Genomic DNA, 25431 nt, shown 5'->3' with positions numbered 1-25431 from the left:
CCCGCGCCTCCTTTCCACCTGGACTATCACCACTCACGTGTTATATCCATCTAGAAAGGAACACCACAGTCACCCTCCTGTGTGCTGGTTGCCTATTTCGCGGTAACACTACAAATGGTATTGCTCGCTAATTATGCTCCGTTAAGTACTATATGCCCGTTGCGCCAGTGGCCTCGGTACGCTTCTTGCCTGCCCTTTATGCACTAAACTCATAACCGGCCGTATGCGCATATCCATTATTAACACGACACTTCCTCCCTCAAGCATCCCCTTCAAAAGCCGACCTTGGGCCTTCCAGTAAACCCCTCTCCATCCCACCGTGACCCGGACCACCAAAGTGGTGCCAGCAGTTCGGCGCCTGCAGTATGTACCTCGCCATGGCCTCCCTAAACCTGCTCTTATACTCCTTGGGTGAGGTAACCGTCGGCTTGTTCCTGCCACCGCCGGCGAATCCGCGGTCTTTGATCCACGACTCGAGACGTTTGTCCCAGGTGTACGTACGAATGCAGTCAATGATGCCAACGACCAATTCCTTACGGGACTCATCGACTGCGATCATGAGCGAGTAGTCCATGACATTCTGTCTTGCAAGGAAGAGCGTATCATTCCAGACCTAGTGACGTGGCGTTCTGATCAGCATCTTTTCCGCGTCAAGGCATGGGCTTATGCATAGAAAGCAAGGTAAAACTTACAGAAGCCCTCAGGAGCTTTTTACTATGCTCCCTCGCGAAGAGTGGACTCTCGTAAATGTACTCGACCATGTTTTCGTCCAGGAGCACCTCATTCTGCTCGCCAGTGGACTGGATCTTGCGGTTCCTCATAGATCCCTTGAGATCAAAGATGCGCGTTGGCGAACGGTCATAGAACAGGTTCTCCATCACCAGCAGATCCAGCTTGATCTCAGTCCCAGTTGCTGGGTTCTTGACGATCACCTGGAAGAAGCCCAACATTTTGGCTATTACCGATGGCAGGTCGTGAAACAAGGCCTCTGCCATGATGTTGAAGTAAGCTGGTGCGAAACGTAGGAACGCGGACGTCTCGATTGGTGACAGAGACTTCATCACAAGCCTGTCGTCGAGGGTCTTCAGGAATACCGATTTCGTTTTGCCGCCTTTGGAGTCCCATTTGAGGCAACGCGACAAAGACTCGATGATGCGGTCCGCGGCACCGCACTTCCGGCGCAAGGCGTCGAATTGTTCCGCGTAGAAGATCTTGCAGAGCATCTTCGCCGAGCCTTCTGTAAACTGGTACTTCAGATGTGTACCTGTGGCACGCAGCAGGCTCTTTTCCAGTTCCTCTTCACCCATGAACTCGTCGCCAAGTTCTGATGGGTCGAGGGACTTCGTGTCGCTGAATGCTTCACCTTCGCTGTCCTTTTGCTCACTCATTTTCCACTGCCGTTGAATGACCGCCAGCTTGGCCTTGTAGTCCTCAGATCCCAAAGCAAAGGCGATAAGAGAACTGGGCTCATCCTCTCTTACGATCACGTCAGAATCAGTGAAGATGTGATCGGTGAAGTTCATGGGGTAATCAAGCTGTGGCCAGCCACTTGCAGAGCGTTCGGCCCAGAAGGTGGTGAGCATCTTCATGAGACTGGTTTTCTGATGTTTTGGCAACTCAAGAGGTATCTCCTCGCTTGAGTCCAGCGAATCCGCGATTTCTTGCACGTCGGGCAGGATTTCTTCGAGGAGCGAGCCCTCGACATCGCTACCGGGACCGCCCTCGACTTCGCCTTCAACTTCATCGTCAGAGCCAGCTTGACTGACTGTCTTCTTCTCGTTATCATGCTCAGCGCCGGTGCTGTCGGGCTGGGAAGTAGGCTCGGCCGTCCCGATCGTATCATTACCAGCAGCGGTCTCATCCGACGTTCTTTGAGATTCGGGCGCTGTTGTTGCATCGTCTAGGGTGGACTCTGTCGTCTTGGCGTGGCTCTGTTGGCTGCCCACCAAATGATCGTCATCCGACGGCCCCGGTTCCAAGACAGCCTGGTCCACATCGTCGTAGACTTCTACTATTGCCTTCGCCGAAGTACGTGGCAGGAATGCGCGAGAAGATTGCAGTTTGGCGGCTCTCTGCTTGCGATCGCGGATGCGCTCCCTCTCGAACTCACGACTCAGTTGCTCAAAGTGCCGAGCAAGGTTCGATACCTTGGTCTCCTTCCTCTTGTGAACGTACCGCGGGATCGAGGAGCCCCCGGCTTTCTTGGTCTTGAGAGCCGAGAGACCAAATCTATCCGAAAGCTTGGATTTGTCGCTCTTCGAGGACTCGGCGTTTGATATACGCCGAACGTCTCCTCCCGGAGGCAATTCAGCACTCTTAGGCACATTGCCCTGAAGTGGCCTGCCAATTCCTGACTGCGTTCTGGGGAGAACACCTATTGGTTGAGAGATGGCACGAGTGATAGGTGGTGAAACGGTCAATCCCGCTCTACGGGACGGGCCCCGCTCTGATACCTTCGGAATATCTTTGCCTTCTCTGCCATTGCTTGCCTCTGCAGCCACAGCTTCTCGTTGCTGGCGCCGTAACTGCTCCACTTTCTCCGTTAGTGACAACGAGGAATCGGGCCGTAAAGAAGTGGACCGTGAATGGTTCCGAGAAGGTGCTTTGGAATGCACTGGAGTTGGGATCTGGGTGACCGGCAACGTCTCGGTGTCTAGGGTTTCTGTGGGCGGCAGTGAATCTGGCTTGTTCTCGCCTGCTTCCACTTGAGGCACCCGTGGCTCTTCGAGAGCTGGGTCTTCCTTGATTGCGTCATTTTCGATGTTGCTGGTGCCATCTTGCTCAGCTGCGTGATCTTGCGCTGCTTCATCCTTGGGCGGCAAAGGCTCGCTGAGCGGAGCTGGAGCTGGAACCTCGACCTCCGGTTTTGGTGTCTCGGTGTCATCATGGTCTGTCCTTTTCCCCTCTACCGTATCTTCAGCTTTGTCCAGGAGCTCGTCTGCTTTCGGTGATGTTGCAGGCAAGTGCGGCTCACTGTGGACTTTCTCGTTGATTTCGACTGAATTCTGAGTTGTCGGCGGGGAGGTCTTCTCATCCGTATCCGCTGAGGCAATACTGGTCCCATCCGCAGAAATAGGTAGAGACTCTTTGGAGTCGTTGTCGGAGAACATTTTCTTCAATTGATTGATGGTTATTTGCCTGACATCTTTATCGGATAGGAAGTCCGCCTCGAACTTGGCAAAGGAAGAGTCCCACTCTGCGACTCTCTCAATCATTGTGCGGACAATGCGGTTGAGCGGAATGACTTCGTAATATGCCGAGTTGATATACGTGGCTTGTAACTCGCGAATCATCTTTGGCTGGTCCTCTTGGGCTTTCCTAGTCAGCCTTTCGATTTCGGCCCTGCAGGTATCCGCCTTTTCTGGCAGGACGCTGTCAATGCGGATGCTCTTGAGCCTGGTTTTGACCGAGTTCATGAACCGATTCCACCTTTGCTCTTCCTTGGTGAAAATGTCATTTTTCAACCTCAGATCGTTGTCTACTTTCCACGTGATGCGGGTGCGCGGCACTATGATCTCAAGGAGATCAATAGGGTCAAAGTGAATCCTCATGGACGTGTCATGGTAGTTGAAGTAGCGGATATGCTCCTTTTGGTAATCGTGTGGGCACTCCAGGTCCGGCCAACACTTGAGTCCTCGGCCCCAGAACGATAGCTCCAGGTATTTTCCAAATGAGTATTTTCTCGCAGTAGGTGACAAAGACCCAAAACCCATGTCTTTCTTGCAAATCTTGCAATAACTCCAGAGATAGATGGGATCATCTACATCGTCCTCATCTTGCGGAATCACCTCATCCTTTTTCAGTAAAGTGGGGTCGAAAGGGAGAGGCGCATTCTTCTCAATGAAGACGGTGATGTGTGCCTCGTCGTGGACATAAGTACGGTGATGTTGAGCCATCTGACGATCACAGCCATTAGCGTGACATATGGAATCAGCACTTCCGCAGAGGTCCTCGATGTATTGGCCCAGAGTGCAATCCGGGTCCATATTGTCGGCAGGGTCATCGTGATAAAAGCCAAAGGCGATGAGTCCAGGCTCGGAGCAGGGAATCTTCGTTTCTGTGCAGATGACGGAATAAAGAACGACGATGTTCTGGTGCGAGCAAGGGTCAAAGAGGTCAAGGGCACCTGCAATGAAGTTTTCCCACTGACGAGTTTGTGTTTTGTAGTTGTACAGCGCCTTGTCGTACTCCGCGTCATGGACTGCGTGGAGGACTTCCATTATCTGCCGAGGAGCCTTCTGTCCGATCTTGTGCACCATTTCTGGTTTGATTAGTTGGAACTTTTGCGGCTTTGCCTGATCGTTCTCTCCGAGTTCCTCGACCATATCTTGGTCGCGCAGCCGCTTCAGATACACCAGTCGGCGTTCTTGTTCTCGTGCCTTGACGAGTAGGTAGGGCTGCGTGAACTTGACGAATGGCGACGCAGATAGGATTTTGGTCTCGTACTTCGCAACCATTTCACTGTAGAATTGTGGCGCTGGCACATCTTCAGGAATATGACTGTCGTGTGTCGAATGAGCGGAGTGTAGTGATAGCATACTTGGGGTCTTCTCGGGAGGTTGAGGTGGCAAAGCATCAGCAGACTGGCTGTCCTCCGTCTTGGGGTCGGATTCAGCTTGAGACTGTGTACTTTGTTCGGTGTCCACAGGTTGGTCGCCGTTCGTTGATAGAGCTCCCAACGTACTCTTGTTCTCAAAACTCGGTAGTGACCTGAGACTTTGGCCCAGACCATCTTTCGACGGTGTCGGCGTAGGTGCCGTATCTGGGTCCGTACCCATGTACACGAAGTGATCCCGCAGTAGCGCGGCCTCCAACTTTAGATTGTAGACAACGTAGATCATGAACTCCGTGACACTCTTCATCTTGTCGAGGACTTCCGTGGAGGCACCTCGAAGAGCGATGGTACAGCCCAGCTCTTTCTTGCAGCCGGAAATGAATATGTAGGTCTTCTTCCGGCCTGGAAAGCTATTGTTCACATAGGTTTTGACCTCGAATCCACCAGCCTGGCCGACTTGAGTTGGAAGAACCAGCATGTCCAAGGTTTCGATGATGTCTGCCTTGGCACATCGCGACACAGCTTCGATAACTGCAAGTTTGACGTTGTATGCGACAGCTATACCAGCCTCGGAAAGATACTGTAAGGCGACGCCTGAGACGGATTTATGTGCGAGCAGTACGTGAGGCCGAAGATTGATAATGCGGTTCACTACCATGCGCAAAAATTCCTTCTCCTGCTCAATGACAGGCTGCAAGCTCATGAAGTGTTGTTGCTGATGACGTTGATACTCGATAGGGAAGGACACGAGGACAATGCGAGGACTGAGAATCCTCCTGGGCATGCTCTTCAAGGCAAGATTCTTGGTGAAAATGACCCCTGAGACATAGCTGGTGTCGCTAGGTTTACCGCCTGGAATCTTCTTCAGCTTAACGTAGTGCCTGATGTCCATCAAGTCGCCGGTCCGAGTGTCGGGGTCTACGTCATTTGAGCATCGAACAAGGATTGGTATGAGGGCTTTTTCCCAGGCAAGAGGGTTTTGAATGTCATTGTCTTGAAGCAATTGACCGAAAAGAGTCTGGACATGCTGTAAGCTGGCTGCTGGTAGCTCATCATCTTGTGTCGACTTCTTCCGAATGGTATTGCTCCTCATCAACGATGTTGGCTCTATTGGTGTTGTCGGATCAAATATTGCAAGCGACTCAGTTGATGCGCCCGGACCTTTGAAGATCCCAGATCTGGGGCGAGGCGATCGAAGATGATGGGCCGTATTACTCGTGGTACTCATATTCCTGCGGCGACCTGACCTCCCATGGTTTATCACCGTGACACCGGCATTTCCATCATCTGGTGGTCCGCGGCTGGTGAAGCTCATGCCGCTGATGCTCTTCTCACCTCGAACCTTGTGCCTGCGGCCTGCGTTCAGAAATGGGCCAAAGTTTGACTTGTCAGGGTCGAGACTAGATGGGGTTATGTCGCTGGTGTTCATGGTGGCAAATATGCTCATCTGCTGTTCATCACCGCTCGATTCGTCAGACATGTATGGAGCAAGTTCGGGATCAATGATGTTGTCATCATGGAAGGCCGGCAGTTTAGGCTTTCTTTGCAATTCCTCGTTGGCCGATTTGCGAAAGGGCGCGGAGTCGTCTTGTACTGGAGAGCCCTTCAACCGGTTCAATAGATTGTGTTTTGAATGATGCCTCCTGTGGCCGGAAGACTGCGGTCTGCTCGCTGCTAAGGATCTCAGAGACCGCGATGAGCTCGGCCGGCTTAGTTGTGGAGCAGCGTCAATCTCAAGAATTGCAGAGCGCCTGTTTGCGGAATCACCCCCGGTTCTCCTCATGGCCGGAATTGCCATCATTGGAGCTGTTGCCATTCTGTTGTCGTCGTGGTCCTCTAGCCTCTCAGATATGCTCATGTTGTCGTCCATATTCGCCTTTGCAAACGGGGCAGGCTTCAGAGGATTTGATCGAAAGATGGCAGGTAGATAGGAGTCGTTGTCCGAATCAGACCCGCTGTCATACCTGCTGTTTATGACATCTAGACAAGTCTTACAGACTCGTAGGGTGCCTGCAACACCGAATCTCTGACCAGGTATAGTTGAGGTACACTTGGAGTCAAAAATGCAGCCGCAGGTGCGGCAGTGATGCTTACGCCGAAAAGCAGAGAAAGGCGTACCACATTGGAAACATTCCTTGGTCGTCTCATCTGCCATCCAGAACTCCTTGCTGAGAACCTGCTTCCTCATCATTTCTAGCCGGTTGCTGACGCCCCCAGGAGGCCCCTCGACAGCGGTCGTGCCCGGGATTTTGATACCGCCGCCATGGAACTGCTCTGGCCGTTCGTTGTGGCGAAAGGACTCGTGGTAGACGGAACCATGCGCTGACATATTGATTGGGCTTGGCTCAGCGGTTCCTTCTATGGACGACGATCTGGAATGAATCTCGGCTGATGTTCTGGACCGACTTATCCGATCTATCACGGCTGGCTTCTTGAGGCCGTCTGTTGGTTGACGCAAGCGGGGAATTTCAAGCCCACCAGCTGTCGAATTCGACTTGACAAGACTCAAGGAAGTGTCATCTGAGGCAGCATCATGACTGAAGGAACCGTCCCTGCGGGTAGCTCTGGGATTGGCCATCATGTCACCATGGGAGAGATGCCGGGTTTCTGATGGATCATAGACACTTGAGCCTCCAGAGGCACTTGTGGTTCTCAACTCAGGCATTTGGTTGATGCTTCGCCTGCCAGTTTCCTCGACACGACTCGTGACCCCTCGCGTCGCATCTTTATCCTTGAAAGCGCTGACTGTTATTGGTGCTACAGCCGTTGCGGCAACTGAGGGAGCAGCCCCCTTCACAATCTTCGGGAGGCTGGGCGCGCTTTTCGCTGTGCTAGTAGTTGTAATGGAGGAGGCCTTGGATGACTGTGCAGGCTGGGAGACGCCTTCGGCTGGTATCGTTACATGTGAGGATGTCGCGGTTGGTGCGTGGTCGGGAAAATTACTCGCAATACCCTCGACGCTTCTCACAGACGCAACGGATGCTTTGCCCTTTCTGGATAGCCCTTCGTTGCGTTCAATGACTTCCGGCTCTTGCAACGCTGTCTTGCCACCCACACCGACAGCCTCTTTGAAGCGACTGTAGAGCCCGCTGATACCCTGGTGCACCAGGTCGCCAGGAGAGCCTTTGCCTTCTATGGGAGCGGAGGCAGGAGGCGGGGCGAAGTCGTTGAATGTGGTCAAGACACCTGACTGGCTAGCAGACGTATGTATCTTGTCCAGCGCCTGGGCCATATGCTCCTTGTCTACCTGAGAAGTAGTTGAGATGGAGTTGAAAGAATCGCGGCGGGATTTGAGGTCACTGATTGTGGAAGCGGTCGCCGGGGACAGAGGTGTCCTCGGAGGTATATTAGGATCCATATCGTCTTTTGTCTTTCCGACCAATATGACAATCGTCGTGCGGTTTCGGTCCGGAGTCTCGAGGCTGGAGCTCCCAGGTGTCTTTCGAAGGTCAAGGCAACCGGACGACTTGAGAGGCAGGCGAACAGGTAGTCATGGCTCGAGAGTCGGTGAAGAGTCGTCTTGTGAGGATTTAGACTTGGTGATCACCTTGCTGCCTACTACTGAGAGCGCACAGCGCGCTACGTCAGCGTCTGAAAGCTGCAAGCTTGTATAGGCAGGATGGGAGTAGAGGGGAAAGGAGGGAGGGAGTTTGGGAGTCATAACAGGCTCACATTAGACCAATCAACAAGCGTACGAGGGAGCACTGTGCATAAGACTGCTGCTTCCGCAGCTATCCGTGTTGCTTATGCTCCGGACGTAGTAGACTAGTCCACAGCTTCACGACATTTTCCAGAGCGCGCAGGCACGGGAGCAGCAGCAGCACAAGGGTATAGAAGCAGGGCAGCTAACGTGGCAAATCAATTCGGTCGATATGTGAGGAGAGTGGGGGTGGTGGCGACGCATGGGACGCAGCCGTGTTGAGTTGGGTGGGTTGGGTGAGAAAGATGCAAGATGCAAGCGAGGGTGGCATGTGTCTCTGGCACACCTGCTTGCCTTGCGAGGGCTTGGAGGGATGGGATAGCAGGTCGAGTCTTAGTCGAGGTTGAGGAAGCAGATCTTCTGCAAGTCGATTGGGCTGGACTGGACTGTAAGCCACCCGCCAGCCCGCTAACAACCTTGTCTTTCCTTATTGCTGGTGCAACTGTAACGCGGGGCCAGGATCGGCATGAGGCTGCTGCGTCATTGGGAAAGGTGAGTGGCAGGTATTCCCGGACCCTTCAGCTGTACCCTGCCCTGGCCACTTGGGTACTTGGGTACCTAGATACCGACAGCCTGCATCTAGGCACTGCTAGGTACTGTACGTGCAGCTCTCGAGTGCCGCACAATGCGGTACAGACTATAACCTTGCAGGGCCAAGAAGCACATGACAGCGAGTGGAGGACCCGCTGAGGGAAACCAGCAGTGGGCGCGCATCACGACCCTGCAGACGCGCCTCACTTTATCGAGTCGCGTCCCGCTGTCTTGCACCCTTGGTCGACCCGGCGTTGGGTCAGTTCCCTCGCCCCAACTCAGCCCTCCACACACGACATGCCAACACCATTGATATCGGTACTTCTATGATTCGAGTGGATCATTCTCCGGGCCTGGCAACGATGCCCACCGCCTTCTCTCAGGATTTTGTCCAGGCAGATCGCCTCATCAGACGCCGTTATGTTCAGATCCCTGGGAAGCAGAAAGACCTGTTGGAGAGACCTGATGCCTGGTCTGAGAACCTCATCGGTGGACCCCGCGGCATGATCAATGTTCCTCCAGAGGTCCTCCAGGATGTCAAGGACTTTCACACGCGCATACATTCAAAGCCGACACAACGGCCCAGTTCTACCCATTCAGCTTCTCCAGCTGAATCAACTGCTAGACTCAGCCAGGACGACAAAGCTGCTGATGAGGCCACACAATTATCTTGGTCTCCGTCTCCGTCTCGTTATCCGCCTAGTGCTCGCCCGCTTCAACTCTCTGAACAGCAGGAGCTGGATTCACCATCCAGAAGTCAGCCGGCCTCCCAGTTGCCAATATCTCAGAAGAGGAAGGTACCTCCAGTACCATTCGACGTCGCCCCTCCAAACAGCACCGCGCAGAGCGATGCAGTGCCATATGAGCCCCTTTCAGCCTTGGGCCAAGAAACACATCCACCCGTCAATCGAGGCGCAAATCGACTTGTAGCGACGCAGTCGACTCCGCCAGCAGCCACGCCTCCATCCGCTCAGTTGGAAGTCATCCCAAGCACTTTCAATGGCCCAAGAGAAGGGGCCAGTGAAATAGCGCGTCTTGCATTGAAACGAAGGCGTTTAGGGGACACGAGACTCCCAGACAAAGAAAACGAGACAATAGTACAAACGCTGCCGTTGTCCAAGGCTGAACCGAGATCACAGTCCAAGGCGCCTCTCAACGACCAGAATAGTTCAACCACCAGTGCCTCCACGCCATCTTTTACTTCACAGGTTGCATCAGGGCATCTGCAGCACAGTACTCTTGTCCAGACAGCATCCGCATCAGGGTCCAACCAACGGAGTTCTTCCAATTACGCCCCGACGTACGAAGGACGGCCTCGCGATACTCCAACACAACAGAAAACGGTCCTTCGACATCCTGCAAGCGGATCTTCCATGGCCCCAGCGCCGGCCCAATACCCCACAGATCCAAGTCACTTGAACCTTACCGAACAGCCTCAGACCGATGTAGGACATATCATTGGCCATCGTACACCGTACGAAGAGTTCAAGGCGGCATATCCGGATTACGAAGAAAGCCTCAGAGCTTTCATCAGGGCATGTCTATCTGTTGAAAAGTTAGAGTATGAACGAGCACTCCCAGAGTTTCTATACGATGATTTCGTTCGGGTGTACTCGACACTCTATATGGACTACTACGCAGAGGCACAGAACAAGAATCACAGGGAGGTACTCAAGGCTACCCAGTGGTACAACGAGAATGTACAGGACATGGTTTACACCAAAAAGGTCATCCGAAGAGACAACTTGCCTACCATCTTGAAGGCACATGCACCCGCAGTGGAACAAATCAGAGAATCCATTCGCAAAGCCTTCGAGGCACGCCCATTAACTGACGATACCGAGTCAAATGAGGAGAGTGATGAAGATATGGCAGATGACGGCGACCAAGCCCAGCAACAAGGAGTGGAGGAAGAAAATTTCGAGCCGGAGAAGGTGACCGAATCGAGGCAATCGCCAGAATTTCACATTTGTTCCCCGGGGCCAGAGGCATTCATACCTAATGTAGTTGGGAATGATGAAATGGAAGAGGTTCATGAACCAGTTGTGTCAATGCCTGCTTCTGTCCGCACGAGGCAGCGTAGCGGAACAGTCGAGGAGGAACACAGGGACGGCTCACGGCAAGACGACATAGCCGCACCTGAGGTTGGCTCCCACGTGTCTAGGGCCTCCCCAGAGCTCCATTTCCAGGCGCTGGAAGGTGTCATGGATGACGAGGTGCCTTTGAAAGGGGCTGACCGAGAAATGGAGAGGACATCTCCCGGAGTGAAGTCCCCGACCCCTCGCCAGACCCGACGAAAAACACCCTCGCCCGCTACTTCCGCTCTGAAGTCAGGATCCCGTCAAAGCAGACTTGTGGCACCACTTCCATCATCAACGCCTTCAAGTGTCTTGGGCAATGATGATCAACCAGCCAATGACAGAACAATATCTCCTCCCCCACAGAGGAAGGCAAAGCTGAGCTCGCCAGCATTTAGGTCGCAGGCTGAGTCCTCCGATGACGAATCAGATTCATTCGATCCGCCCGTCCAGAAAGCAGCGATGCCACCGCCGAGGTCTTCAATAAGAGACGCGCCGGCGTTCCTGACACAGGCACAATCAATATATGAGATACCAGGCACGCCCGACCGGTTATCCGAGGAGCCCATGCCACCACCACTTCCGCAGGCGGTGGCTCGAACTCCTGCAGCCCTTCAGTCTCGCACCATCTCAGGGCTGACGACATCCACCGGGGCAGTCATAGCTTCAAACCCAGATGATGCGGGCCAGAATCCAATCATTGAGCGCGGGAGGGTCCATTCCCGGGGAACTATCAGATCAAGCCTGGCAGCGAGACACAGTCCAGCATCATCGGATAGGTCACGCGCCAGCGTACTTTTCAAAAAGCGAGCGGGCGAGACGAAAGAGGAGCGGAGCAAAAGGCTCAAAGAGCACATCAGAAAGAGGCTGTCGGGGAAGACGCCTAGCTCGACTCCAGCAAGCACAAAGTAGCTTATGGTCTTTGAGGTTGTGTCAATGGGCTGCGGTGCATATCATTGGAGCAAGGATGCAACTAAGTTGGCATGGGATTGTGTTTTAGCGAGTGAGATACCCATATTCGCAGAATTGACGAGCTTTCTCTTTATTCAGATATGAGGGATAGGATTGCTCAAGCCAGGGAGCTCGAGATCTCAAGTAACTAACTGATCGATGCTCACTGAGCTTGAACATGACATTGTCAACAAAAGCCCAACAGTTGAGACCGTCTTGTAGTTTTAGATGCCGAAGATTCGGGGATCTGGGTGCCAGGAGCCACTTCTTTCGGGGCCAATCGGCACCCCAGCTAGCATTGCATCCCGAATCTCTTCCGCTGGCCGACGTCCTCGGGGCACGAGTCTGCTTTTAAGTGATCGCTCCGCAGCCCAGTCCACATGATGAGAGCAATTGCAAGTGACTAAAGATGCTTTTTATTCACAGATTGTTTGTCTGTCCCAACTAGCCAGTGTCTTGAGAGGTATAGCGTTCCTGGATGGGTGTCAACGCGTGGCGCATGCATAATTTGGTCGTCATGAACCAAGAGATCTACTGCAACCCCCGAGGTTGCAGTGTGCAGCGGCTCTTGCAGGCGGTAGAGGCGCGGCGCGACCTGCCTACGGGTGTCGCTAGGCGAGCGCAGCTGAGTGGTCGATATCGGCGTCTCAAATGATGGGACCGACGGGCAGCGTAACACGGCAAACGGGCAACTCGAGCACTCACACCCCTACCCTACCCTTGTCAGATCATCGGAGTTCCTGACAGGAACCGGAGCCTGCAGTCAGTCGTACATTTTGTCTGATATATCCCCCGGTCTCATCTCATCTTGAAGTCCGCTCGTTTCTTCCCCTTCATGATGAGCATTGGCCCTTCATTGAGGCGATCCGCGATCATACAGAGGCTTTGCAGCAGCATCTCTACATCACCACTCACCAAACCACATCGGCTGAGCCACGGCTTTCCGCACCACAGCCCGCAACACACCTCTGCGTATAGGCTCGGCTTCGTCTTTCCGAGGATGGCCTCGACACTGCCTCGACTGCCCGTCTTCGAGGCCATCTCGGGCCACGACCCCAACTCGACCGTGGTTGTCCACTCAGCTTCCCAGCGGACCTTCAGGTACGGCGAGCTGCTTGGCGATGTGTGCCGGATGCGCAACCGGCTGCTTGAGGCTGCTGGCAAGGATGACATTCAAGGCGAGCGCGTTGCCTTCCTCGTGGAGAACAGCTACGACTATGTAGGTAAGCTTGAAGCGAAGCCGGGAGACTGGCAGTTCTCACTGCTCTCATTCTTGAATGTACACTAACATGATCCGCAGTCACATGGCTGGCCGTCCTGGCAGCAAGGGCAATAGCCGTGCCCCTGTCGCCGGCTTTCCCAGCACCAGAGCTGCAATACATTCTAGGCCACAGCGAGGCTCTTCTCCTGCTTTCGTCCGCGAAATTCTCCACCAAGGCTGAGGAGACCCTCGGCCTGCCACTGGTGTCGCCACCGAAGCACGTGGAGATCGCCAAGCACCCATCCGCGTCCCCTCATGAGTCGGTATCCCTGGAGGGTGACGACCCCGGCGCGGCGGGCATGATGCTCTACACGTCGGGCACGACCAACCGGCCCAAGGGCGTGCTGATCCCGCAGTCCGTCATGACGGCCCAAGCGCGGTCGCTGCTCAAGGCGTGGGAGTACTCGCCGTCCGACCGCCTGCTGCACGTGCTCCCGCTGCACCACATTCACGGCACCATCAACGCGATTCTCACGCCGCTGTTCGCAGGGAGCAGCATCGAGTTCCTCTACCCGTTCAACGCGGACGCCGTGTGGAAGCGCTTCGCGGCGCCGTTCCTGCACAAGCACGAGCAGCACGCCGAGGCGAATGGCCACGCCACTACGAACGGCGTCAACGGCACCACAAATGGCGTCAACGGCCATGCCAACGGCACTACTACTATTACTAACGGCGACAGCGCCCACCCCCAAGAGAAGATCACATTCTTCACCGTGGTACCAACAGTCTACTCCCGCCTGCTCGCTACCCACAAGGCACTCTCGCCACAGATGCAAGCGGCCACGCGCGAGGCCATCTCTCCCGAGAACCTCCGCGTCTGCATCTCTGGATCCGCGGCGCTGCCAACGCCCGTCAAGCGCGCCTGGAAGGACCTGTCCCACGGCAACGTGCTGCTGGAGCGATTCGGCATGACCGAGGTCGGCATGGCGCTGTCGTGCGGGCTGGACTTTGCGGACCGCGTCGACGGGTCCGTGGGGTGGCCGCTGCCGTCGGTCGAGGCGCGGCTGGTGGACGTCGACTCGGGCGAGGTGATCGCGCACGGCGAGGAGACGGACGCCGAGGGCCGCGAGCGCGCCGGCGAGATCCAGCTGCGCGGGCCGACCGTGTTCAGGGAGTACTGGCGCAACCCGGAGGCCACGGCGGCCGAGTTCGTGGCGGACGGCGTAGCGGGCGGCGGCGGCGGCGGGAAGTGGTTCAAGACGGGCGACGTGGCGGTCAGGCGGCCGGTGCCGAGCGCGGGCAAGGCGGCGGGGCGCGTCGCCAGCCAGGACTGGACGGGCGCGTCGGACTTGTACTTCATCCTGGGGCGCAAGTCGGCCGACATCATCAAGTCGGGCGGCGAGAAGGTGTCGGCGCTCGAGGTGGAGCGCGAGCTGCTGTCGCTGCCCGAGGTGGCCGAGGCGGCCGTGCTGGCCGTGCCGTCGGGCAAGTGGGGCCAGAAGGTCGGCGCCGTCATCATCCTCGACAAGGAGACGGGGCCCGAGGGCGGCCGCTGGACGCCCATGGACATGCGCCGCGCCCTCAAGGGCCGCCTGGTCAACTACAAGATCCCCCAGGTCCTGCGCGTCGTCGACCACATTCCGCGCAATGCCATGGGCAAGATCAACAAGAAGCAGCTCGTCAAGGCCGTGTTCCAGGACGACTTCAGCGGGGATGAGTTGTAAGATCAGGATGGTTTCGTGGGGGCTTCGCTAGGCGCAGGTGGTGAGAAAGTGGCATGAGAGCCGTCGCTCTAAAACTTGTGTGATTGTGGTAGACTATTGTACTGTACCAAACACCCCAGCCATAAATGGTTTGCATAAGGTTGGCATAGAGAAAATACACTCATAGAGGCCCGCACCAGGTTGCCGCCGCGGCCATCGCCGCCAATATATCATCTGTTGACGAGCTTTGGCGATGTGACCATCACTGAGACTGCCTGCCTCAAATGGCCAAGACACTGCCTCAAGGCGGAACGCATGTCGAGTCAACACCAACACGCAATTTCAAGAATTTGTCGGAACTGTCACTTTGTACCCTTGCGGGTCTCTAAGCTAGCTAAATAATCAACGCCTCATTTCGTGACGGACGATATGGAACCCATATTTCGTCCGGTGTCCACCCAAAATGCAATGCTTTTTGTTCATTCAGCCCAACTTTGGCCTTTCAAAAATAATATGCAGGGTATTACCGGGGCCTAGCAATGCCACTTTGCCTGGTGGAAGCATCTCCGGCTTCATCAAAGTCTGTGCCAAGTAGCAGGCAGAGCCTCGACAGCTACACCCGCCAAGGGCCCCCCCAATGGTCGAGTACTTATGCCGTAGCAATTGGTGATGGTTGTTGTTGAGCATTACAGTGGGAATTAGACCGTGATCTTAGCTTTGGCCCGCGTGCTACCAGCATGTGCAGCCTCGGTGTGGCTCGAGAACTCGAGCAGCTCGTTGGGGGGCAGCTTCAGGACATCCTTGACGCGGCGGCCAATGGTCATGAGAACCTCCTTGCCCTTCTCGGGAGTCCGGCCCTTGCCGCCCGCCACATCACCGTCACCACGGTTGGGTATGCTCTTGCCGACAGTGCGAGTCCAGACGCCGATACGGTAGAACGCCTTGCGGACGTTGACGACCACGCCCATGACCTCACCGTCCTCCTCATCCTCCAGCGTGTTGCCGATGGCGGCCAGCATGACATGCAGCCACAGCTCATCGATGTTGACGCTGCGCTTGTCCTTGAACTGGTAGGACCACTTGCCGCCGTGCTTGTTCTGGGGATCCTCCCACTCAGGCCGCACGCCGGCCTGGAAAAGGTGGTAGTCGGACTTGAGGGCGAGGTCAGAAACGGGCGCGATGTTGTTCTATCCGATACAGTCAGCTCTGGTTTGTAGGGTGAATAGGGATTGGATAAGGACATGTCGGATGATGGACTCACATAGATGCCCCAAAACTCCTCGACCGAGTTGAAGGTGATGACCTGCTTCAAGAGGTCGTTCCAGTTGTCGCCCTGTTGTCGAACCAGAGTGTCAGCGGGCTATCATGAACGCAGAGGGGAGCGTTTGTCCCTGACGAACCTTGCCAGAGGGAGGCTTGGTGAACCACAGGGTCCAGTCGTGTGCCAGAGGGTGCTTGACGTTGAAGTTATCCTTGTCGTCGAAGACGGTGACGGGCTTGCTGGAGGACGAGGCAGCGGCATCGGTGGAGGCGGAGGGGTTGTTGCCGCCCTCGGGGGACACAGGAATGGTGGATAGGTCGACTTGCTCGGCCATCTTGAGTTGGTGCTGTGGAGTGATTGTCGCGAGGGACGTGGGAGGTGGGAGATTGATAGTGAGCGATTGGTTGTCGCAAAGAAGATGTTGCGTGGGTGGGAGAGCGTGGGCGAGGCTGGGTGGGAGGCAATGTTCGTCGCGTGTGGAAGGTTGATGGAAGGAGAGGTGGGAGTGGAAGGCGAGTTGAAGTTTCCCTTGAAGGAAGGCGCGATGGTTGCGCAAAAGTTTGGGGCTGTTTGTCGGTCGGTGATGGCAGTAGCTGGGTTGGTGGTGGTGGTGAGGTCGGTGGTGGGTAGGGTATTGGCAGGTGGGCTGCAAAAAGTTCGCGACTACCCCAAGACTCGGTTCAGCAGTGTAAGTAAGAGACCGCCGATTTTTGGTCCAACACGCACCGAGGGTTCGCCTCTTGTACCTAAGTAGTGTTCCGCTCCACGCTATTGAGTGCCTTGGGGAATCGCGCCGAGGCTAAGTTAACAAGTGATTTATCTGTAGCTTTGCGCCAGGCAAAGTGCTATGTCGTCTCGTCTTGTGTTATCTCGCTCGTGTCACCAAATGGATTTTCGGAGTTTCCACCTTTCAAAAGTCAAAAAAGGCATCTGAGGCGGCAGACGGATAGTCTAAGCCTACTTGCTGCGCCAGTGGCTTACATAATGCCACCCTTGTACACACATGCAACATGCAACATGCAACAGAGGGTGAGACTTCGCAACCGCAACCGTAATTGAAGGCAGTCAACACCAGGAGCACCACCAGCTTAGAGCTTCGATGGCTTCGACAGAATCAACAGCATCCATCCTGGGTGTCTTCAGGCTGAGCCAGGCCGCATTTCTTCTTGGGCTACCACGCAGCTCTGAAGATATCGTACCACTGAGTATCTCATTTCAGAACCGTCTCGGTTGGCCCACTCTTGATCCCGACTGCAACCTTCAAGATATGCCAGGAGCAACCCACTGTGCATAGGTAGCTTCTGGTCTTCAGAAGACAATGCAGATGCGTTCTCTCTTACGAATGCTTACAAAATTTCTTAAAACTCCCACAGAAAGGGCGTCGAGTCCTGGAGATCAATCATTCCGAGGAATTGCGCTGTGATCATTCCTACGGACTCACCACTAACTCCAAGTGGAGCGCACCATGTCGGACCGCAATAGATCACGGCTTTGCAATGACTGTCTGTCACACTTGACACTTTTCAAAGCAATTTGCTTTAGTATCCTTTTCTTCAGGCAACGCAAGACAAATTTCTGCCTACACGCTTCATCAAGTAGGTGATGTGCTCTGGGGGTATACAAAGATGGCCATCTGATTGCGCCCTTGTGTTCCGCATTCAGGTCATGCATTTTAAGGCAAATTTCTCATTGTTGCCAGTTGCTCTAAGTAGCAACTTCATCAGCTCGACTCGCTACGGTATATGTGTTTCTTGTTCTGGATACTTCCAAAATCTACCGGAATTGTCGTGCTGCTTCTCTTTGTCATGTGCGAAACCGGCCACCGAACGCGCCCAATCCTTCACCAGGCCACAAGCTTCATGAAGACAAAGCCGATGCAATTCCCTCGATCCGTCCGTTCAGAATGATAAAAGGCATTAGTTCACTTTGTCGCCGCGCTCTGAGGACGGGATAAGCTACGATCCAAAAATACTCGACACGCCCTAACGTCAACACGACTACAGCTGCCGATTTGGAAGACGAGTAGATTGGGCTTGGAACGGGAGAGGCGACAAGCAACGTCGAAGGCGCTCAAGAATCAGCCATCATGTCCCAAACCCAAGTAGCCACGGTGTCTGGTGCTGGAGTTGCATCTGGCCCGCGTGGTGCTCCCGGTGCTCCTGGTGATCCTGGTCCTCCTGATGGTGGCCCCGGGCGCGCTCCTCCTGCACGTCAGAACAACGGTCCGGACTACAGCAAGAAGCCCAATGTTCGTCCCCAGGGCGATGAATCCGTGCCCGATGCCGAGTGGGCCAGATGGCGTTTGTACAAACAGCGGCCCGATATTCGAGACAACTTCCCCGCCTATTTCCCGGACATGCGCAGGCAACTGCATGAGAGATGCGCGGCGCAGAACCGAGCAGCCGACGACCAGGCCACTGATCCGCCAAGGTTCAAGAGGCGGTCCCTCAAGGAATTGAATGGACATTACGAGCCGACGCAATTAGGGTTCGCTTCTCTGACCACATTCTACGACGAAGCCGACAGACTAAATGCCAAGCTTTCCCGTCGAGAACGTCTCGACACTGATGAAGAAGGAGACAAGATTCCCTCACTCTGGTTCGAGAGAATGGCCCACGACTTGTTCGCGCGAGTATGGGAGTTCTCTTCCGATACTTTTGGTCTTCATTCAATAACCGAAAGTCACAATGATATGAACTGGACGCGCAGATGGCTGCATAAGCTACCTAGGGAGTTCGTGGACATCGCATCACAAGTTGCGAGAGGCGACCCTACCATCGCCCCTCCCAAGGAGTCGGACCCCACTAACTGGGAATACCTTTTTCTCGATCAAAACTCCCGTGTCAAGCTCATGGTCGGAATCATGGCCAAGTTACTCGAAAAGAATGTGTTCAACTCTCTTCTGTTTGGAGCTAGGGATGAAGAAAAGACAGCTTTGGAATCCGATGATCGTGCCACATCGTTCGTTGACAATTGTATGTGATTTTGTACTTGATCTACATCTAATATCTGCTGACATAGTGGCTGAAAGCATACCAGCGCAATCGCAATCGCTCAGCGACCGTCAGGACTTTTGTCCAAAGCACCCGGCCCCCTTTAGGCACTGGCCTTCCCGACCTCTTCACAGACAACTTCTGGGACGAAGTTGCGACTGTCACAATGGGTATCCTAGATCTTCTACTTCCCTTCATCAACATAATCGGAAATGATATGCGACACGTCCCCTGGCCACCACTGAAACAGGTACACCAGCGGCTGCACGACATCGTCGCTGAGGCCGCGTGGTTCACCAACGGCATGCGCGCTACCAAATCGGTCTTTTGGATTGACTTTCCACTCCCAGGCGAGATAAATGATATTAAACATGAACATGCCATCGATGACATCTGGAATCGATCCAAGGCTCGCGCCATTGTGAGCGACTCTGCCGACTTACAACGATGGCAGAATGAGAGGGATGCCGCGCTCGCTCAGCAGCACCCGGGCGTCCCAATAACCGAGGCGCATCGGGCAGCCTATGCGGCCCAGAAGCCGCGTCCTAATGTCCGCCGTACCGCCAAAGTCCAGGTTGCCATGTGGCCCTTCATCAAGCGTTACACCCCCGTGCGAGAGAGGGACGCAGGCGATGGTGCTTACAACTCGGGCGAAATCATCACGGAGATCATGAAGTCGCAGACCGTCTACTACTATGGAGATGACTCGGACGAGGGCGACCTGAGGGAGCGACTGACGCTAAGGGAGCATATCGGTGACCGCCGCTGGGCGGAATGGTTTTCCTGGCACTCCTTGCTGCTCCTCGCCTTGTTCGTGGTGCTGGTCTTTTTTCTCACAGCGCCGAATTTGCGCCGAGAAATGGATTATGAGCCCTGGTCCCTCAAATCGACATCACGTGGCTATGAGTTCTCTGGGAGGAAAAAGTCTACGACGAAGACTATCGTTGCTGTCCCCATCGGGACTGAAATCATTGCAGAGACCATCGTGGGGGCCGAATCAGGGCCCACGATCGTGGTCCCTGCTGATGATGTGCCCGGCACTGAGGCCAAGAAAGACGAGCCTTCCAAGTCACAGTCTGAATCTCATGTCTTATCTGTCTCCAAGGTAACGGAAACGATCAAAGAGACAATGATTCAAAGCAGTGACGTGCCGTCTCTAGAGGAGGCAATAGATGCGAAGACCGCGTCCACGGAGGGCGCGAAGGATTTTAGCGATCCTGACGCACTGAAAGAGGCCCAAGCCGGATATACCAAAGTGGTTTCGGATTGGATCAAATCAGGTGCGGAAATAGCTGATGCCTCCCGTTCTTCTTCGTCCGAGCAAAGTAGTATTGGCTCGAGCCCTGAGTCTGAAGGAGATGCGGCCGACTCGCAAGATTCCGAGTCTGGTCAGAGTAGCGTTGATCCGAGTCTTTTGTCCGCCTTCTCGCCCTCTAAGGCCGAGCAGAAAAACAGGGATGAGAGGATCTCGTCTGAGAAAGAGGCGTCCTCCTCACGCTTTTCTGCGTCCGAGCAGAGCAGTATTAGCTCGAGCCTTAAGTCCAAGCAGAGCAGCATTGATTCAAGCCTTGCGTCTGAAAGAGACGCGGTCGCCTCAAGCATTGCGTCCAAACAGAGCAGCCTCGATTCGAGCATTGCGTCTGAAACGGATGCGGTCGCCTCGAGTATAGCATCCGAGAAGCCTGAAGGGAACTTGCGACGAACCGCATCCAACAAGGGCCGCATTGGCTCGACCTTGATGTCAGTCAAGGATTCAGTCGCCTCGGGCATCGCGTCTGCGAAGGATGCAATAGCCTCGGGCGTTGGGTACACAGATGAAGCCCCCACCGCCAGTGAGGTCGAAGCCACTACTGAGTTCGAAGTCACTCCTGAGGTCGAAGTCACTCCTGAGGTCAGCAAGCCGGCGCAGGTGAAGAAGAAGGTGACCACCACTATCACGGTGCAGGAAGACACGGTGGTAGAGGTAGTCACGGTCACAGCGCCGGCGAAACAGGCTCAAACAAGTAGTGTGGTCTACAAGGTCAAAGAGAAAGGTACCAAGCCCGTTGATATCTGATCCCAAGAAAGATGATGGACTGATGCGGGCACTTGGCGGCTTCGTGTTGGAATATCGAGACAGCGCCCTTGGTAATAACTAATGCTAACATGAAACCTCTAGTGCCCTCACTCGAGAAACCTTGGCGATGGATCCGGTCGTTATGGCAATCCATTTACACGTTTTTGCATAATGTTCTCTATTTCATGTTTGGGGGTTTCTTCCGGTACCCAGTTACCAGTCTCATCTTTATTCTATGCTGCCTCTTTGTAGGACTATGGGTATTTCAGAGTTTTCTGGAGGCATTCGTGCCCTAAACAGTGGTAGCAGGTGAGTCTCTATGCAGATTGATATGGTCGATAAGACTGTCGTTTTGCCTGTCAACTGGGTCCCTTGTTTTGCATGTTGATGAGAATTGAACCTGACAAAAGCACGTAAACAGCAGTGATAATGGGCAAAGGATGCTGATGGGGTCGATGGTGGTATGTACAGACAGGAGAGTCATACTCTCCCGATCCAGCTTAAATATCGCGTATCTGCACAATCTCAATCTCATTTGTTATGTTCGCACTTGGTATGTCCATGTACAATGAACGGGCGATCTGAGCGTCAACAAGATATCTTTGTGTAGGAGCCGCCCTGCGTCTACTTGTCCATGTGCTCAATGCGAATGCCAACTGCCCTTCTGTGGGCCTCAAGCTCCTCCACCTTGGCCAGCTGCATTACGGCGCCGCCCACGTTCCGCAGGCCCTCCGCCGTCAGGTTCGCGCTGGTAATGTGCTTGATGAAGGAGCCGAGGTTGACACCCGAGTACTGCTTGGCGTACCCATATGTTGCTGTGTTGATTACCAGTCAGCTATTTTTCAAATAAAGTACCGGGTGAAAGACATTGTTGACTTACGTAGAGAGTGGTTCACACCAGCAGAGTAGTCACCCACGCTCTCGGGCGTCCACTGGCCGATGAATACACTGCCAGCATTCATAACCAATTCCGACACCTTCTCCGCATCCTTGAGTTGCAGGATCAAGTGCTCTGGTGCATACTCGTTGCTGACTTCCATAGCCTGCTCGATCGTCTTGACCTGGATTGTGACCGAGTGGGCGATCGCCCCACGCACAATCTCAACTCTCGGTAGTGCCATGGCCTGCTTGTGCAGCTCGTCCTCGATAGCCTGCAGTTCCTTATCGTCAAGATCCACCGCGATGAGAATCACTTGGCTGTCCACGCCGTGCTCAGCCTGGCTGAGCAGGTCGCTCGCCACAAACGCAGGATTGGCATCCTTATCGGCAATGACAAGGACCTCCGAAGGACCCGCGGGCATGTCGATGCTCACGCCGGCGTTCGTGTCGTTGCTGACGTACATCTTTGCCGCAGTCACGAATTGGTTACCAGGGCCGAGGATCTTGTCCACTTTGCTTACGCTTTCGGTGCCGTACGCCATGGCCGCAACAGCCTGGGCACCACCAGCCAGCACGATGCTCTCGGCGCCGACCTTGTGTGCGGCGTAGACGATTTCAGGGGTGACACTGCCGTCGGAGCGCGGTGGTGAGGCAAGTACGATTTTCTTGCAGCCGGCGACCATGGCGGGAACGCCAAGCATGAGAGCTGTGGATGGCAGGACAGCCGTGCCACCGGGCACGTACAGACCCACGCGCTCGATGGGTCTTGAGAAGCGACTGCAGACTACTCCGGGCATGGTCTCAACGCGCAGAGGCTTTTCTTCTTGTTGCGCGGCGTGGAACTTCTTGATGTTGTCGAAAGACACGTCGATGGCCTTGATAGTCTCAGCGGGCAGCTGCATGAGGGACTCGGGGAAAGGGGCCTTGATGACTGTGGAAGTCAAAGAGGCAGCCTTTTCGAATTTTTGAGTGTAAGAAAGAAGTGCCTTGTCGCCGTTCTTCTTGACATCGTCGATAATGGGTACGACAATCTTCATGATTGAGTCGGCAGACTTCTGTGATGGTCTATTTAGCACTTGCTGAAGCTGGCCAGGTGCTAGCGAAGAGAGGTCGTGACGTTTCATGGAAATCCGGTCTGAGGATGACACAGGACTAGAGGTGGCAGGGGCGGTGACAGCTGCTGTGGTAGTGCCGTTCACAGGCTTGATACCCTCCTTCTCAGCCCACTTGCCCTTCGCGTCACCTGTGCGCCTCTTGACCTTCCAGCTCTTGGCGTCAAGGCTCCTCTCAATGTCTGCCAGACCTACGCCGGCCGCAACAGCCTTGGTGAGGGCAAAGTAGATGAGGTCAGCCGCCTCGAATGCAACATCCTGCGACGACTTGGCATCGCACAGCTCCTCGGCCTCCTCCATAATTTTGGCCCGCAGAAGCTTCTCATCATTGAAAAGACGCGCTGTGTAGGACCCCTCAGGCGCAGATTCCTTCCTGGACTTGAGTGTCTGCTCCAGCCTGGGTATCCCCTTGAGCTCCCCGAAGCACCCGAACTGCTCAAGGTGGCAGAAACGGCCCTTCTGCCTGACGACAAACTTCAGGGCGTCGCTGTCGCAATCCAAGGAGATCCTCACGAGCTCCTGTGTATCTCCTGAGCTTGCTCCCTTGTACCACAAGCCTCGCTTCCTGCTTTGGTACACGCCAGTCTGGGTTCTCAGGGCCTCCCCGACACTCTCCTCGCTGCTGTAGACCAGGCCGAGAGCAATGCCATTCTCATCCGTAACGACAGTCGGAATGAGGTTGTCTGGCCGGTCCGAGCTCCAGGTAGAGCACAAAATCTTTGACACTGATAGCTTGCCGCTGGCCTCTTTGGCGGTGGTCAGGTCAGTCGAGGGAAGGATGGGAGTGGCTCCCAACTGGGCAGCGACATCTATGAAGTGTTCGAGGATTGCCCCCTCGACGGGCTTGATGAAGAGGTTTTTGACCTTGGTCGACTTCGCCTTCTCCAAAAAGGGGCCGACCTCACACGTGGAGTGGTCAAAGTCTGAGATGAGCAGCCCGTGCTCGGTGGCCGACTCAAGGCCACTGGTTTTTGTGACGACAGGTGCTACCCTTGAGCCATACTCAGTGTATTCTGGAAGGTGCTCGGGCTTGACGAAGACCTTCCGTGCGCCGGCATCGAGCAGAGACAGGACGTCGTCCCTGGAGTCGAGTCGAGTCACATCCAGAAACGGCAGAAAGTCGACATTGTGCTGGCTGAGGAACGCCAGGGTCTGGTCCAGGTTGTCTGGAGTGACTTCGGCGAAGACAGAACCAAGGCGGCTGATCTCGTCCCGACTCAGACCCTCTGGCCCTGCCAGGCCTGGGAGCACAGCAACGCTGATAAGGAAAGGGAGGGGTAGAGTCGTCTCCATGGCGGTTTCCGAATGACAATGACTGGAAAATCGACTTGAAGCTGGGTAATTACCAGAGAGAGCTTGCTGGGAGACGACCTCAAAATGATCTAAGAGACCAGTCCAAGACGAATTATAGACAGTCTCTTGTCTTACAAGTCACACCACTGTCAATGGTATGAGTCGAAGGTAGAGTCATCTAATTGGAAAAGTTCAATTCGCTAGTATCACATACTACGTAACAACTGGAGCTCCTGCATCGGCCGGCTGCGGCAGGGTACACGAATGTACACTCCGCCAGGATTAATTTTGTTAGTTTGGCGCTAAGTGGGCTTAAAGTAGTCCTTCTCCCCATAAGTCACTTTACACCCAAACTTAGCCCTATAGATACCTACCCTTTAAATAGCGCATTTTGCATTTATAGCTTCTTTTTAATTAACCTATACTTACAATTAGCTATTATTACTAAGTTAACTACTATACTAATTATTTAACTTTAATATAAAATAATAGTATTTAAGTTACCTTTAGGCTTCTATAGCTAACCCTTAAGCAAAGTTAACTTTAATCTTTATTGTTTAATATCCCTTTTGCCTACTACAACTATTATATTATTTAGCTTTTAAATACTTTTGTAACAATTATAGCTGGTTCCTAGCTGATAAACCTAATAAGCAGGTTTATATTTAAAGAACATTTAAAGTAGTAATATTTTAAGCAATATATAATAATAATAGATTAAAAGCTTTACAGTTATTCTAAGTAAATACTTAGATTAACTACTAAAGAATTATCCTAAGCTAATATTATTTACTAATAATAAGCGTAATCTATATAGTTTATCTTTTTAGCTAAAACAATAGGAGCATTACTTTAGGCAGCTTATTTAAAGCGTTGCTTACTTAGAGCAATAAAAGTATTAGATTATTTAGATTATTTAAAGTAAAGCATTACTTTAATTATTTTAGTTATCCTTTTGCTCTATTATATAACCTACTTTTATTATATAGCAAATTCTTTTAGGCCTGCTTTACTAGCCTGTAGGGTTTATCTGCACCTTTAAAGTGTCACGAACGTGACAGGAATAGAACCAGGGGAGCACTGTTGGTCCCCTGAAGGCGCAGATAAACCCCACAGGC

The 25431-nt window shown here is 53.8% G+C and overlaps 6 protein-coding genes across 6 annotated transcripts; 3 read left to right on the top strand and 3 right to left on the bottom strand.

The window, feature by feature from the left end:
• Positions 1-259: 259 nt before the first annotated feature.
• J7T55_003967 (uncharacterized protein) lies at positions 260-7913 on the bottom strand (the record flags this gene model as incomplete). Its single annotated transcript, XM_053144630.1, has 2 exons — positions 260-613; positions 693-7913. 2 exons carry the CDS (start codon positions 7911-7913, stop codon positions 260-262), a joined length of 7575 nt encoding a protein of 2524 aa, XP_052992468.1.
• Positions 7914-9148: 1235 nt separating this feature from the next.
• J7T55_003966 (uncharacterized protein) lies at positions 9149-11776 on the top strand (the record flags this gene model as incomplete). The annotated part of the gene is made up of 1 exon (XM_053144629.1): positions 9149-11776. The coding sequence occupies one exon, from the start codon at positions 9149-9151 to the stop codon at positions 11774-11776; it is 2628 nt and encodes an 875-aa protein (XP_052992467.1).
• A 1039-nt stretch (positions 11777-12815) lies between these two features.
• J7T55_003965 (uncharacterized protein) lies at positions 12816-14740 on the top strand (the record flags this gene model as incomplete). Its single annotated transcript, XM_053144628.1, has 2 exons — positions 12816-13038; positions 13116-14740. The coding sequence occupies 2 exons, from the start codon at positions 12816-12818 to the stop codon at positions 14738-14740; spliced, it is 1848 nt and encodes a 615-aa protein (XP_052992466.1).
• A 677-nt stretch (positions 14741-15417) lies between these two features.
• On the bottom strand, positions 15418-16314 carry J7T55_003964 (eukaryotic translation initiation factor 4e; the record flags this gene model as incomplete). The annotated part of the gene is made up of 3 exons (XM_053144627.1): positions 15418-15906; positions 15981-16052; positions 16120-16314. 3 exons carry the CDS (start codon positions 16312-16314, stop codon positions 15418-15420), a joined length of 756 nt encoding a protein of 251 aa, XP_052992465.1.
• Positions 16315-18066: 1752 nt separating this feature from the next.
• J7T55_003963 (uncharacterized protein) lies at positions 18067-21029 on the top strand (the record flags this gene model as incomplete). The annotated part of the gene is made up of 2 exons (XM_053144626.1): positions 18067-18955; positions 19012-21029. The coding sequence occupies 2 exons, from the start codon at positions 18067-18069 to the stop codon at positions 21027-21029; spliced, it is 2907 nt and encodes a 968-aa protein (XP_052992464.1).
• A 624-nt stretch (positions 21030-21653) lies between these two features.
• On the bottom strand, positions 21654-24313 carry J7T55_003962 (histidine biosynthesis trifunctional protein; the record flags this gene model as incomplete). Its single annotated transcript, XM_053144624.1, has 2 exons — positions 21654-21844; positions 21910-24313. The coding sequence occupies 2 exons, from the start codon at positions 24311-24313 to the stop codon at positions 21654-21656; spliced, it is 2595 nt and encodes an 864-aa protein (XP_052992463.1).
• Between the last annotated feature and the right edge of the window lie 1118 nt (positions 24314-25431).

This window comes from Diaporthe amygdali (assembly GCF_026229845.1).
Source record: "Diaporthe amygdali strain CAA958 chromosome Unknown NODE_18_length_871485_cov_64_394520, whole genome shotgun sequence".
Taxonomy (NCBI): Eukaryota; Fungi; Ascomycota; class Sordariomycetes; order Diaporthales; family Diaporthaceae; genus Diaporthe; species Diaporthe amygdali.
The sequence above is the reverse complement of the archived record's forward strand: the minus strand, read 5'-3'. Positions and strand labels throughout refer to the sequence as shown.